The sequence below is a fragment of the Vipera ursinii genome (assembly GCF_947247035.1).
Source record: "Vipera ursinii genome assembly, chromosome: 3".
Taxonomy (NCBI): Eukaryota; Metazoa; Chordata; class Lepidosauria; order Squamata; family Viperidae; genus Vipera; species Vipera ursinii.
Window position 1 is genome coordinate 140,687,030 of NC_139516.1, and position 16,514 is coordinate 140,703,543.

General features: G+C 42.7%; 1 protein-coding gene across 1 annotated transcript in view; it reads right to left on the reverse strand.

Annotated features, from left to right (window-relative positions):
* Positions 1-8,782: 8,782 nt before the first annotated feature.
* Positions 8,783-16,514, reverse strand: part of KDSR (3-ketodihydrosphingosine reductase) — a 24,035-nt gene continuing 16,303 nt past the window's right edge. Inside the window, exons 4-6 of the mRNA XM_083360302.1 lie at positions 12,926-13,096; positions 12,248-12,349; positions 8,783-11,151 (exon numbers count right to left, since the gene is read on the reverse strand). Coding sequence (XP_083216428.1) covers positions 11,041-11,151; positions 12,248-12,349; positions 12,926-13,096 — 384 coding nt within the window. The 3' untranslated portion in view covers positions 8,783-11,040. The remainder of the gene's footprint in view (positions 11,152-12,247; positions 12,350-12,925; positions 13,097-16,514) is intronic.

Genomic DNA, 16,514 nt, shown 5'->3' on the forward strand with positions numbered 1-16,514 from the left:
ATCCCCGGCCGTGGTTTCACCGCTAACTTCTTGGTTTTCAGTAAGTCTGTTAGCGGAAGAGCTACTGCAGCAAAAGATGGTGTAAATTGGCGGTAAAAATTGGCAAACCCCAGGAAGCTCTGTAGCTGTCGTCTGGTCCCCGGGGCTTGCCACTGCAATATAGCCTCCACTTTCTTTGGGTCCATTGCAATCCCAGCCGCCGAGACCCGATAGCCCAAGTAGTCCAGACGAGACGCGTGAAATTCACATTTTGATAGTTTCACATACAACCGTGCATCTAGGAGCTTCCGCAGAACCTGCCGTACGAGGGCAACGTGCTGGTCCATTGTCTCCGTATATATAAGGATGTCGTCAAGATACACGAGCACCCCCCTATACAAATGTTCATGCAAAACTTGATTTATTAGTTGCATGAACACGGCGGGGGGCCCCTGGCATTACACAAAATTGGTAGCTGCCCAACGGGCAATTAAACGCCGTTTTCCACTTGTCTCCCCTCTTGATACGCACCCGATAATAGGCTTCGCGTAAGTCCAAGCGGGTAAACACCCTCCCCTTAGCCAGGTGGGACAACATGTCTTTCATCAAGGGCAGTGGATACAAATGTTCAACACACACTGCGTTGACCCCCCGGTAGTCCACACAAAGACGCAGCCCCCCGTCTTTCTTCTCCCTAAAGAGAACTGGTGCTGCCATCCGTGAACGAGCTGGTTGTATGAACCCCCGTGCAAGGTTCTTGTCGATGTAACTCCGGAGTTCCAACATCTCCCGCGGGGTCATGGCGTACATCCGGGGCTTAGGAAGTTTGACTCCCGGCTCCAGCTCGATCGCACAGTCCGTTGGTCGATGGGGAGGCAGGAGATTGCATTCTTGCTCACTGAAAACCTCGAGGAATTCGGTGTACGTGTACCTCCGCCCCAGCCCTGCAACTCTCCTCCGGCTTCCCTGGCGGCCCAGACGTACTTGGCCGCTCATGATCAGGGGGCTGTGGCCCGATCCCTAGGCGCAGGTGTCGACAACCCTCCTCCCACCAAATGGTCGGCCCCCACCTGTCCAGCCACGTTAGTCCCAGAATCACCTCCTCCGTCATGGAGGGCACCATGATGAACCGCAACCGTTCCCAGTGCTCCCCCATATCCAGCCGCATGAGTTCTGTGACGTGGGTGATAGGCACCCCCCCAGAAGAGACCCATCCACCTGCTGAAAACGTATTGGATTCCTCAGCCGTACTACCCCAACACCCAGTTTGGCCACCACCTTCCGGCTAATGAGACACCTCGTGCTACCCGAGTCAATTAAAGCCTTGAACTCCATCACCTCCCCCGTGGCGGGGTTTGTTAACGTAACCGGGACTGAAAATGGGCTAACCGGAGCACTTACCATGGGGTCCTCCTCTGGCATATCACCATGCTCGTAAAACTCCACGTTCACATCGATGGCACTGTCCCCCTCCGTCTGGCCACGTCCCCCTGGTGTTGACTCCACAGCCTGCCGAGAAGCCCGGGAACGCTCTGCAAAGCGCCCGGGGGTTGTGCTCCTTGCTGGGGTTGCTGCTGCAACCACCCGGGATGCGGGTATAGGGCAGGCGGCCACGCGGTGCCCTGGCTGATCGCACCTGAAGCAACGCAGAACGGACCGTGGTGGCTGGACGGCAGGACCCAGTGACAATGGTGGCGGCTTCTGCACCTGGCCCTGCGACCTCGGCGGGACCTGACGGGAGTCTCCTATGGCCCGCACACAGCGTTGACAAACCCGTAAGGCCACATCCAGCTCGACTGCGACCCGCAGCCACTCTTGGAGCCTAGGAGGGATCCCACGGACAATACAAGCCCGTAGGAGATAATCGTCCAGCCCGGCCCAGAAATGGTGGACCAGCATCCTCTCCGGCCATGAACTGAGCCTGCCGGCCACTTCACGAAAGTCCTGCACATAGGCCTTAGCTGGACGGCCGTTCTGCCGCAGGCCAACGATTTCAGCCTCCGCTCGGTGCGTGCGCGTCACGTCCTCGAATCGTGTACGCAGAGCTTCGAGGAAAAGGCCAACGTCCCCCAGCTCACGGGCACGGTCGCCGTAGATTCGCCACCCAAGCCGCTGCCTCCCCTTGTAATGCCGTAGTGACAGCCATCACCATCCCCCACTGGGATGTATACAAAGGAACGTACTGGTCCAGATGATGGATGGCTTGTCCGAGGAACAGGGCCAAACGATCAGGGTTGCCGTCAAATGTCACGGGCAGCGGTGGTGGGCCCCAAGCCGCAGGCCCTCCCCATAGACCCGCCGGGCCTCCCAGCCTCTGTGCAACCCCTGGCTGTTGCCACCCCAACACCCCTGCTGGTACAGCACCCCCCGGCCTTGTTCCACCAGGCCCAGCGAGGCCCAAGTCGGGAGCAGCCGCCGGTCCCTGCGGTGGAAGGCCTGGGACCTGCGGGGTACCAGGGGCCTGCGGGGCCTGAAAGTGGGGACTCGCCAAACGGAACCGGGTTTGGCTCCTGCGCTCCGGGTCGGTCCTGGTTTGTGTCCATCTACTGGTCTCCAGGTCAGTATCAGTAGAGGTCCACGGCCGAGGTTCCCCAAAATGGTCCCTCAGGACGTCCATGGTGTAACTGCCAGGAGCCGTGGTGTAGCTCCACTCCTCTCCGCCCTCATCGGTGGCATGACGCTCTCTCCATTCCCAGAGGGACCCCTTCCCTCTAGATGGTTGATTTTGTCTAGCCACTGGCTGACTCAAGACAGGGCTGAGCCACATTCCCCAGGCTTCTCCTGGACAGCCGGTTCCGGAGCCTCAGCTCCTTTTGGTGCTGGTCCAAGGTCCCGGACCTTAGGCCGAACCACTGGTGGGGCCTCTGCCAATTCCCCCACCTCAAGGTGCACAGCAACCCCGGCTGGTTCCTCCCCTCCTGCCACGGGTACACCGCCCTGGGTCCCCTCAGCCATGGTGGCAGGTGAAAAACCAGAGCCCAACGAAAGGAGTGCTGTGCTGATTGAACGCTGACTTACTGTCAAAACCTCGTCTACGCTGGAAAAAGCAAGCAAGCAGGAAAAACCACGACGTAGTACGGATGACTGCGAGAGTACCTTTACTAGCAGGATCTCCAAGCAATAACAAAGTCAGCGTTGGGAGTTACTTACCCCCAACACGCCTTTTACACTTTCCCGATAATTAGGCAACAGCCCCACCCATTAACCCCACCCTCTCCCCGCGCAGGTCAGCAACCGCCTGAGCTGCGTAAATACCCCGCCCCTACTCCGTCGCCCCACGCCCTGCCTCTTCCCCTGCTGTCGAGGACCATACAACCCGAAGGAAGGTATAAGCCCAGCACCCCCCTCCCCCATAATCCAATGTCCCCGTTGTGCTCCCCTCCACCATTCCAGCGTCCTGTGCTATTCCCGCAGCCCTTTGGCAAGCCCCGCCGTCTGAGCGCAGCTGTAGGGCGCCCTGCGCTACCGCCGGTGGAGGCGGCTGAGGCTCCGTAAGCTCTGCGCGGTCACCGACGAGCGATCCCAGCCGCCGCACAGCTGATCGCCGTAAAGTCTTGTAAGGCCCGTACGCCCGCCGGCAGTTGTCCCTAGCCACAGGTGTGCCAGGCCACCCCCCAGCCGATGGAGCCGCGTGACCAACAGTTATCTCCGGCCGCCTCCCAGCTGATCGTGCCGGCGCGGGCTCCCTGCGGCTGCGCGTAGCCGTTCCCGGCCGCCTCTCAGCTGTTCGCGCCGGCACGGGCTCCCTGCGGCTGCTTGTAGCCATTTCTGGCCGCCTCCCAGCTGATCGTGCCGGCGTGGGCTTCTTTCGACTGCTCACAGTCAATTCCGGCCGCCTCTCAGCTGCTGGCGCGGCTACAAGTTCGGCATTCGCCCGCCGGACAGCTGGTGCGTTCAAGCGCGGCTGGGCAGGGCGGGTACTGCCGTTTGTGCTCCCCTAGTCCCCTCTGTGATGTCGAGCCCGAAGGGGCTTGACACCCTGATTTAAAAGGGAATGGGTCACCCTAAACAGGGCGGCCGGGCGATTATCTGTGGACGCAATGAGGGTGGAGAAGTAGGCACGCTTTGCCACCTCCATTGCCACAAGGTAAGATCTGGTAAAAATCTTAACTGTGTTCGGTCAGATTCGGACCGACTGGATCTCCAAATGCTCTCTAGGCCCCTCCTCTGGTGCTTCATCTCCCGTAGGTCCACGGAAAACCAAGGGGCCAACTGGGACCTGCGCCGGGTCAGAGGCCACAAAGGCACAACGCGGTCGAGAGCTTCAGAAGCAGTCCGTTGCCAGGTGTCAACCAAGGCCTCGACTGGGCTGTGGGAAAGGGAGGCAGGGATCAATCCAAGCACTGTCTGAAACCTTTAAACCAATTTTGAAATTTGTTTGGCAAGGAAAAAAGGCTAGAATTAAGATGAAAACATTACAAGATGCTAAAAAAAACGAGGAGGATTTGGACTACCGGAGTGGGCTTTGTATTACCAAGCATCTGTTTTAACATGGGTAAAAGAATGGATAACTCTTAGAAATAAAAGGTTGTTATATCTGGAGCGACATGATTTACAATTGGGGTGGCATGCTTTTTTATGGTATGGAAAAAATAAGATTCATAAGTATTTCCAAAATCATTATATAAGAAATGCATGGTTAACACTATGGGAAAATATAAAAAGTAAAATATATTTGAAAATTCCAGGGTGGTTGTCAACTATGGAAGCATTTGGACACCCAAATTTGGTGGACTTTGAAAAAATATGGACATATAAATATATTCTAAACTCTGAAGGGAATTTAAAAACTAAACAAGAAATGGAAAATCAGGGGATCAACTAGTCATGGTGGGCACATTTACAAATGCAAACTAGGTATGAAAAAGACATTAAACTGTATGGATTTTATAAAGAAAAGATGGTATTTGATAAGACTTCGTTAACTTCAGATGAGAAACTTATTAAGAAAATGTATAATCTTATTAATTTTGTAAATGGAAAGCGAACAAGTTAAAGAAACAACGATAAGATGGGCGAAAGATTTTTGATATAATATAGAATTAGAAAAATGGCAAAATTTATGGGAAAGAAATTATAAATTGACAATGTCAACTTATAAAGAAAATTTATATAAAATGTTTTATAGATGGCACTTGCCACCAGCAAGATTAGCAAAAATGTTTAAAAATATGTCAGATAGATGTTGGAAATGTCAACATAACTCAGGTACGTATTATCATATTTGGTGGACATGTGATAAAGCAAAGAATTATTGGGAAAAGATACATACTTGGTTAGAAAAGATATTGGAAGAATATGTAGATTTTAAACATAAACATTTTTATTAGGTATAATGCCAGAAAAGATTAACAAACAAAGTCTATATTTGATTTTACACGTCACAACAGCAGCAAGAATACTATTGGCGCAATACTGGAAAAATGAAGGAATAGCACCAGATGAAGAAATAATCAAAAAAATATTGGAATGCGCAGAGATGGATAGGCTGACCATGAGACTGAAAGAAAAATAAGGAACAGAATATTATCAAACTTGGGACTTGCTTTACCGATGGTTAGAGGAAAGAATAAAGGATTAGGAATTTAATATGTATTAGCATATTTAAACTCAGACAGCAAGTTGGTTGAAAAATTATTATGATGTATGGAAAAACTAATAAAATCTTACAAAAAAAGAGAAAAACACACCTACCAGGCTCCATTATCATTGTGACCACAGCACCTGAGAAAGTTTGGCCTTCAAAGCCTTACTAACAAGACTGAAATCATCTGGATCTCAGGGTAGAAGCTGTTTCATAGGAGAGGTATTTTGATAGAGAAGGCATACCCAAAATAACAGAAATTTGCTCCACTATAACCAGGGGGATGGACAGAAGCCACTGGAGACAAGCTTGCTTTGCATTTTCCTTTGCTTTTACAAGACTTTATCTAATCTAGGGTTTGAGGAAGAAACCAGATCCTTAAGCTATTTAAAACGTAGCAGAATCAGAAGGCACAATTTTTTATGATGAAAATGCTAAGATATAATTTTCCGGTTGCCCTCCGGGTGAGATTTAAGGTGCTGGTACTTACCTTTAAAGCCCTACATGGCTTAGGCCCGGGATACTTGCAGGACCATCTGCTGCCAGAAACGAATTCCCATCGCCCAGTACGCTCACACAGAGAAGGCCTCCTCAGGGTGCCGTCGGCTAGACAATGTCAGCTGGCGACCCCCAGGGGGAGAGCCTTCTCTGTGGGAGCGCCAGCCCTGTGGAACCAGCTCCCCCATGAGCTTCGGATGGCCCAAGATCTCCAGTCCTTTCGCCGCGGCCTCAAAACATTTCTTTTCCACCTGGCTGACCTGGACTGACAAGGATTTTAATTATGTTTTTAATTTTTTTAAACTCTAATTTTTAATTTATTTTAATTTTAATTTATTGTACAGAGGCCTTTAATTTTGATTTTATCTTAACTTCTGTATTTATTGTATGTTATTGTTGTTAGCCGCCCCGAGTCCTTCGGGAGATAGGGCGGCATATAAGTCCCAATAATAAATAAATATATCCCATTGTTGTGTAATCAAACTATATTATGGATCTCTAATATTTAATGTTAGCTAACCTTCCAATTAACTTTTTAGTTTGCGGTGATGTGTGTGTGTTCTGTTTTATACATCTGATTAGTTTCCTGTCCCAACAGATTTTTCTTGACTTTCAAGTTGATGTCCCAGAGTTAGTAAAGATGTTGGCAAAATTATATATTTCAGCAAGACAATGCTCTGTAACCAACCTCTGAAACAATATTTAAATATTGAAAGTTAAATGTTGGAATGGCCTTCTGAGTCCCCAAACTTGAATAATATTGAAAATTGGAGGAGCAATTTCAAACATTCAGTATATGTTTGGGGCCTTGATTTTTTTTTTCTGAACTAGAATTCTGCAAGTATGGGGAAAAATTCAAAAACAATAATAGATTCTTAGCTTGGCTACAAGAAACATTTAGAAGCTATTAAAATATGTTCTGCTCTTGGAATATGTCATTTAAAACTCACATTTGGATCATGGAATTGATTATGGCAGAACACTGAATCACTCAGAAGTCTACCTCAATATTATCTTATAGTGTATTGAGCCCTCTAAAAAAAGGAACACATTTTACAAAAAAAGTATCTGCCACTGCGAGTTATTCTGCTTCAGCTGCAAAAGCCAACATAGTCGAATTTACCCTATCACTTTACTGCTAACAATTTCCTGGATTTTCTGCTGTCCAAATGTAACTGTAGTCAATACTGGGTTTTTAAACTGCCAAAACGCAGCAGCATCAAATTTTGTCCATTTGTGGTATACATGTGATCTCCTATTTTCTAATATATATATATATATATATATATATATATATATATATATATATATATATATATATATATATATATATATATATATATATATATATATATATATATATATATATGTATATATATATGTATATATATATATATATATAATTTTTATTTTAATTCCATTTATATCCCGCCCTTCTCCGAAGACTCAGGGGCGGCTTACAAGCTTAGCAGTTTAATTTTATAAGCAATGAAATGTTAAGACAGAATATATAAAAATGCCCAGGGCATTTTATACATAAGATCTCTGATATGACTTTATAATTCAATCACAATTCAAAACTTAGCATCACTGTAGAAAAAAAATTAAGAGGAGGCAATGCATCTAGCCATGGTATGAGGCTTGATGAGTTGCATCTGCCAATTTTTCACTATTAAAGGTAAAGGTTCCCCCGCACATGCGTGCTAGTCGTTTCCGACTCTTGTTTCCGTTTCAAAGCCGAAGAGCCAGCGCTTGTCTGAGGACGTCTCCGTAGTCATGCGGCCGGCATGACTAGACGCCAAAGGCGCACGGAACGCTGTTACCTTCCCACCGTAGTGGTCCCTATTTTTCTACTTGCATTTTTACGTGCTTTTGAACTGCTAGGTTGGCAGAAGCTGGGACGAGTAACAGGCGCTCACTCTGTTACGCGGCACTCGGGATTCGACCCGCCAAACTGCCGACTTTCTGATCGACAAGCTCAGCGTCCTAACCCATCGAGCCACCACATCCCTTTTTCACCATTACAAGCAAACTAAAAACTGGCATAGGACTGTGTCATTTTCTTTTCCCTATAAAATAAAGAGGAGGCGGTTTCCCTTAACTGGGATCACAATTTGGGGACAGAAATAATTCCATGATATAAAATATTTTCCTACTTCCTTAAATTACCGGGTATCAAATAACTGAAAGGATTGATGTCCAGCAAGAAAAATGATTTAAGGTGATTTGATCCCAACTGCTATGCAAAGGAATGTTTCAATACCTTCTAAAAAATGTAAGACATGTAATCATAACATGTTTGATCATGAGAAAAGTATGAGCACACCAGGATGGAGCTCACATTAGTCAATTAATTGCATTGCATTGCTCCAAGCAGGATCTGTTCTAGCAGTTTACTTTTGATCATCAATCCAGAAGACTTCTCCACCCATAGTAGCTGGGATTCTAAGCTGGCATCTAATGCATTTCAACCTCCTCTGTTCTGCTCAGCTCAGGGAACAATGCCCATAAATTTCTTCCCCATTTTTTTTCATGGCAGACATGAAGAGGAGCCCTCTCGCTGTCCTCCCCCCCACCTTTCCTCTCAGACCCTCATTTTAAAAATCTCTTTAGAAATAAAAGAAAACATTCTAAGTCCTTACTACTATGCCAGCCATTCACAGAAACAAATTTACATAGCAGGATCAGGAGAACAAGTTGAACCAGTTTTGAAGAAAGGCGCAGAGGAATGTAGCTTTTTTATTTAATAAAATACAAAATATTCAAATTTATAACTCTGCCACAGCAAAAAAAACAACAAACCAGCAACGAAGCACTAATGATTTTTAGCTGTATTCAACATTAACATTAAAAGTGCATAACGTTTTTCACAGTATACATTTATATATGACCTATTGTCTTCTTTATTACTAACTCTATTTTCACGAAATATGAGCCATAATTTTAAGTAAAGTTCAAGCCATTCACAACTATTTAGAGGAAAAATCTGAAAATAAACAAAAACTTTTTTTGGTTTTAGGTTGAAGAAACAGAGTAATTGATTTTAGGTCAATGGTGAAGAGGGCTTAATCCATCCATAAATGATCTTACAAAAATTCATCAGTTTTAGCAAGTTTATTGTGCCTTGAAGAGAAGTGCAAATGAGTCTTGCTTCTTCAAACTGTTTGTGGTATTTCTAACATCCTTTACAGAACTGAGTACTCAACGCTGAATGAAATGCCTTATTTACCAGCTTCAGTGGTCTTCTATAACTACTTGCACCAACTCTGGCACATGGTCTGAATAGCAATAAGATTAACAGGTTCTAATTTAACAGTTCCAATTAAAACATTCTAAAAAATATAGTTGCTTTTCTCCCAGCATACAGTTTATCTGAAACATGTGGGAGTGAAATTGGAAGTTTCAGGTTTATGAAACCTTAAGAGTATATTGCATAGAGCCTATGAAGACCATTATTATACTAACTCCATCCTTTCAAATTAGAAACTCAGTTGGCTAAATACCCAAGTCCTTGCATCTGGATGATAAATTTTTGGATGGACACACTGGTACTGGTCTGCAGTGCGTTGGGAACCAGGCCATGCAAGTATGCGAAGCTCCATTTACAGAAGCATGGGATTAGGTTGTGCACGCAAAAACATCCTTTCCACCACCACCACTACCACTATCAGTCCGCAGAGCCGGAAAGGTTGGTGATTGCTGCACTAAAGGCTTTTTAAAAAAATATAAACGTTGACATCCTATGTTTAAAACCTTAAGATATTATTGCAAGTGACATTACCACATAGGATTAAGCCAAGCGTATTCTTGTGCAATGTTTAAGAGTATCAAGCATACAACTTAATAATTTCCATTTGTATAATACAATGTAAACCCACCTCTGCCTCTTACTGAGCTGGCAAAGAATAAGCATGAATTAAATTACAGACAATGTTTATTATTTAGCAACACTTTACATCTGTTTTATTTATACTCAAGGCATAAGGCATAGAAAAACACACAAACACATATCCCAGTTTCTCAGTGAGTCATGGGTCCTTCATTTTTCCCGAACATTTGTTACAATTAAAACATTCTTCATTGCTACCACACAGGGAACTTTGGAACATATTAATAATATCCTGCCATCCAGGTACAGCGTGTAATAAAACAGAATGAATACTTCACAAAGCTAAGCACTTAAGAGCAGAAAATATTAATTACCATATTTTATTAGACCAGGTCCCAAGAACTCATGGGAGGAAACCTACCAATTCTTGATCTGGTATATTAAATCCAATGAAACTGTCCTATGAAAGGTTAGTTCTCCAATTTGATATAGCCTTCCTCCCATAACTAACTATAATTTAAATTGCAAAAAGAGAGCTTTTGTTTATTTAAAGTGTCATTATGGGCAAGACAACTCAACTGTATGACTTTTGGGAATTCAAAATAAGGGTTAGATCTGAGGCAATTGAGATGTGTCCTACACCACAGAAATATGTTAACTGTATCTTAGATTTGGTGAGGCAACCCTACATTCTCCAAGGCTTGGAGGGGACAGGAAGAGGGGGAGGGCAATGGCAAGGACAATGGCAAACATCTGTGAGAATTGTAGTCCTCAATATCTGAAAGAGACCAACTTGTTTACTCCAATTCTGGATTAAATTCACTATTGACTAAATCCTTCAAAACTGCTAAAACAATATATTTGTGCAGAATTACCAGCAAACAGAGCACTCTGAAGCTCTGCTCTTTCATAAATTCATTTCTAAGGCAACATCTATACTTTCAAATGACAGAAAATAAAAACAGCAGTCTTCTTCATTAGCACTTATTCTGGAATTGTTCATTTGTTTCCTTCTTTCACCACTGAAGATCACCACCACTTCAGCATCTATATCACTATGAGGCATATTCAGACCACACAAGCATGGTCCTCTTTAACAACAAATTGTCCACCTTTCTAATCAGGATTCAGTTCAAAGCATTGTTCTACTTCAGTCTGTCTTTTCAGATTTTTCTTTTTCTATCATGCAACGGCGAACAATGCTGTCAAAACCTGCTGTAACATACAGGCCGACCAAGCGAAAAATGCCCAGGAACATAACCTGTGAGAGAAACAATCACATTTAATTTAATGTAAGTTTTTATTTTTTTAAAAAAATGCAAAAATAATATATGCAAATGAAGTATATAATTCAACATATTTTGCCTAATAGGCATTTTCACAATTCTTACGAATTAAATCAGATGTAGAGAAATGAAAGTCTAATTGTTGTTGTTGTTGTTAGTTGCGAAGTCGTGTCCGACTCATTGCGACCCTATGGACAATGTTCCTCCAGGCCTTCCTGTCCTCTACCATCTTCTGGAGTCCATTTAAGCTCACGCCTACTGCTTCAGTGACTCCATCCAGCCACCTCATTCTGTCGTCCCCTTCTTCTATTGCCCTCTATCTTTCCCAGCATTAGGCTCTTCTCCAGTGAGTCCTTCCTTCTCATTAGGTGGCCAAAGTATTTGAGTTTTAGCTTCAGGATCTGGCCTTCTAAAGAGCAATCAGGGTTGATCTCTAGGATTGACCGGTTTGATCGCCTTGCAGTCCAAGGAACTCTAATAGACTCTAAAAGTCTAATAGCTTAATCTAATTCCCAATTTCTTTGCCGAGCTGGAAGATTACATCAAGTAATATCTATATCTCTGTGCATGACTCTTTCACTGATTATCTTTGTTTTCTTGTACGGATAAAAATGCTTAGCCAATGAACTCCTACTTGGTTCTGTCTGTCCTGTAAATGTTTGTTCATGCAAGAGAACACTGGGATGGATGGCACAATTCTTAAGTGGAGAGGAGAGGCCTTAGCCTACCAGACCAAATATTCTACTTTAAGTGAATGGTGTTGTTGCTAAAAAAAAGAAAAGAAAAATAAAATAGCCTCAAGTACGGATGAGTACATATTTTATAAAAATGAATGTAATTCAATCAAGAATAAATGGAGTGCCTTATCTTTCACTGCGAGCTATGAATTACTACTTGGAAAGGAAGTAAGATTCAAATTAGAGAAACCAAGAGGAAGTTTCATGAAACTTTATGAAAAAGATCAACCCTAACCCTATGATTTTAAAGTACACAGACCCACTAACTTCAACCATAACAAAGCATCACAATAATTCCAAAAACAATGCTTCTATCTTGATTTTTCTTTCTTACCGACTCTAGGATTTCAGCAACGGAAGAAACTGGGGCCATTCCATTAGTCAATACTGTCAGTATGTGACCATCAGCACCAACAGAGCTAGCAAATTTCCCTTGCTGTACGAAATCGTAAAAACAAACCAAACACCAAGAGATTATCAAAACAATTCCATCAAGGTATGATTTATTTTTAGGAAGACTTCAAACAATATAGTGTTAATTTCATGAGAACTACATATTACCTTTCTTAATGCGGACATTTCTATAAACTAAAATGGTGTTGTGTATACATAACCAAAGAAAGTGGATTTATCAGAATAAACCATTTAAATTAACCAGAATGAAATAAAAATGCAAAGCCTATTAACCTAAGCTGTAAAACACGGAAGAAAGAACTTTGGGTGAAAGAACAAATAAAATATATATAACCAATTCCTCCTTTTACATTTTTATATATCCATTTTAGATTTTGATACCTTTTGGAACAGAGGTGTTTTTTTTAACAATGTAAGACACTACGTTTCTGATGCTACTCAATATTGTAGTGTTAAATTTTTCAATTCTGATACTTGGAAAGAAAAGTTACTATACATGAAATCAATTTTTTGAAAAGTATAATTGTTTTATTTCTTCCCAACTAATAATCCACCCATGTTTGCTCGTCATCTAGGAAAAATGCAGTATTTTACTTACAACAGCATCCTTAACAATAATTTTGGCAACATATTCAGGCTGGCAGATTGATGATGCTTCTGAAATAAGTTTGGTCTCTAACACCTTAAATAGAAATACAAAGATAATATGCATGTAAAAGATAAATGTATTGACAAATCTACCCACAAAAAACACCCATCTGAAACCTTTCTGCTAAATAAAACAGATGCATCAAGAGTAATCCAACAGTATCTATCTTTAAACCCTAAAATATATTATTTGTTTTTTGTAGATACTGAGAGTAAACCTAAATATAATGAAGTGTTTTATAGTGTCCACTGACCATTTCTATAACGATATATCTCCACCCAGGGATAATTCCCTCTTTTTGACTTAGCAAGCTTTTTTATTTCTTTTTTTAAAAAGAATGTTTATCTTTTATAGTAATTTTATTAAACTTTACTATTAAAAATATAAAGTAATATTTAAAAAAAAGAAAAAATAGAAATTGCAGAAAATAGAAAAAACATAGTAAAAAGTATATATATAAAGAAATGACTTTCCCTGTATCCCAATAAATTACTAAACAACTTTAGTAACTTATCACCTTCTCCTAAAATACAAAAAATGATCACTTCTTTTTATATCCCATATCTTATCTATAAAATCCTTAAAGCTTTGTAATTCAGTTTTGATCAGCAAAATTCAATTAAAAGTTATCAGAGGTAACAAAATATCTGTTAACCTTGATCAAGTAAAACTTTATATTCCTTCCTTTTACTTTTAACAATCTTGATCTTTCAAAGCCTTGGTGGAGCAGTGGGCTAATGCCTCCTTAAGTAACACCAGCTGCCTGCAATTAGTGCAGGTTCGCATCCCACCAGGCTCCAGGTTGACTCAGCCTTCCATCCTTCCGAGGTAGGTAAAATGAGGACCCAGATTGTTGGGGGCAATTAAGCTGACTTTGTAATGCCGCTTGGAGTGTGTGTGAAAGCCCTAATAAGCAGGCATATACATAAAATGAAGGCTACTGCTAAGCTTGTAAGCCGCCTTGAGTCTTCGGAGAAGGGCGGGATATAAATGGAATTTTTAAAAAAAAATGTTCTAGAACTTGATTTTTCATTTTTTCTTTGTCTCATTAACAACTCTCTTTTGTAAATGCATTATAGAAAAGTGAATCTAGGTCACTCTTTGGTTAATTACTTGTATATCCCTATTGATTATTAAGACCGGTTCATTTATAAATCCAATGTAACATCTTTTTGCATATCATTCTTGTGGTATGTCATTTTAAAATCTGCATTCGAATTTCAGTCTTGCACAGTAAAACCTGTTCCTCTTCTTGTAGCCATTTTTAATTCCATTTTTATGGTAGAAGACAATCTTAAAAGTTCTGAGCGCACTGTTGAATTCTTCCAAAGTTAAGAGTATTTTGCTTCATTCTGTTTCTGGATCTCTTCTTTTCTAATGATAAATTTTAGTTTTTTCTGATTCTCTTTAGACTGAAAATGGAAGCAAATGGTGCTTTTTGGCAAAAACATCGTAAATCGCAGTCACATGACTATAGGATGCGGCAAATGGCCATAAATGTGGGCCGGTTGCCAAATATCCAAAATATGGTAACGGGACTGCAGAAATAGGGGTGGGTGGGCAGCCACCAGAACTTTGAAACCGAGTTGTAAATATCTTTTGTGGGGGGTGGGGGTGTCCACTGTAACATTTAATATTCACTAAGTGACTGGTAATAAGTCAAGAACTACCTATATGAAAAGCCAATCTACTTGCCAGCCCTTCATTCCAGTATAATATATACTGAGCCTTGGTGGAGCAGTGGGCTAATGCCTCCTTAAGTAACACCAGCTGCCTGCAATTAGTGCAGGTTCGCATCCCACCAGGCTCAAGGTTGACTCAGCCTTCCATCCTTCCGAGGTAGGTAAAATGAGGACCCAGATTGTTGGGGGCAATAAGCTGACTGTAATAATGCCACTTGGGGGTGTGTGTGAAAGCCCTAATAAGCAGGCATATACATAGAATGAAGGCTATTGCTAAGCTTGTAAGCCGCCCTGAGTCTTCGGAGAAGGGCGGGATATAAATGGAATTAAAATAAAAAAAATAATAACCAACTCTCCTTTTAATGGAGCCACCTTTAGTTCTCCATTTCTTTCCCGAAAGTCCCATACAATGAACTTTCAAAGCTCAACAGCTCCGTCGTCCTCTCCCTTTCCTCTCCTCTCAGTTGGCATTAATTTTTCCTTATGCCCAATAGAACACTCCCTCTCACTTAAAGTTGGTTCTGGTTTTCTTTGCAATGTAAACACAACTTAGTGTGTTGTAATACACCCACTTCAATTTTCTTCTCACAGATCCTATGGCACACGTTTTTTCAAAAGTTATGTAGGTTAGGAAATCAGCTCTCAAACAGAGATCTGAGTAACCTAGAGATGAGGCAGACAACGGGAGATGCTATCATAGATGTACATGGATCTTGTCTATGCTTTTTGTTGCTAAGTGAGACATTTGTTAAGTGAGTTTTGTCCCACTTGATGATCTTTCTTGCCACAGGTTACAAAAGGTGATGACATGACCCCGGACACCGCAACCCTCATAAATAAACCTTTGCCCAGGTTCACCTGGTACGCCAGTTGCGGCCCTACCTGGACCGAGATGCCCTGCGCACAGTCACTCATGCGCTCGTGACCTCCCAATTGGACTACTGCAACGCTCTCTACATGGGGCTGCCCTTGAGGACCACCCGGAGGCTTCAGCTGGTGCAGAATGCAGCCGCGCGGGTTGTGATGGGGGTTTCCCGATACTCCCACGTAACACCTCTGCTCCGCGAGCTGCATTGGCTTCCGGTTGCCCTTCGGGTGAGATTCCAGGTGCTGGTGATGACCTATAAAGCCCTAAATGGCTTGGGTCCGGGATATCTGAGGGAGCACCTGCTGCCGGCATCAAGCTCCCTTTGTCCTGTGCGCTCCCACAGGGAGGGTCTTCTCAGGGTACCGCTGGTAAGATTGCCGGCGGACAATTACCCAGGGGAGGGCCTTCTCTGTGGGTGTGCCTGCCCTTTGGAACCAGCTGCCTGTAGAGCTTAGGACAGCCCCTGACCTTCGCTCATTCCGCCAGGACCTGAAGACCTGGCTCTTTGAACTTTCTGGCCTGGACTGAGAGTATTAATTGGGGTTTTAATTGGATTCTAATTGGGATTTTTATTTATTCAAGGTTAATGTAATCATTTTAATAGTTTTTAATTTTTGTAATTGTTGTATTGTTTTTTTAAAAAAAAACCTTGTGAACCGCCCTGAGTCCTATGGGAGAAGGGCGGTATATATGTTTAATAAATAAATAAATAAAATATGAGACAATTGCCAAGAGTCTGAATTTTGATTACATGACCATGTGGTTGTAAATGTGAAAAATGGTCATAAATTACTTTTTTTCAGTGCCACTGTAACTTTAAAAGGTCACTAAATGAACTGTTGCAAGTCGAGGACTACCTGCACAGAAGTATAGGCAAAATACTATTTCCTATTAATCTGAACTTTCTTACTCTAAACCAACTACTATATTATTACTGCAGCATGATTAGACATTTCAAGCAATGTAATTTTGGCTAGCTCAATAAGTT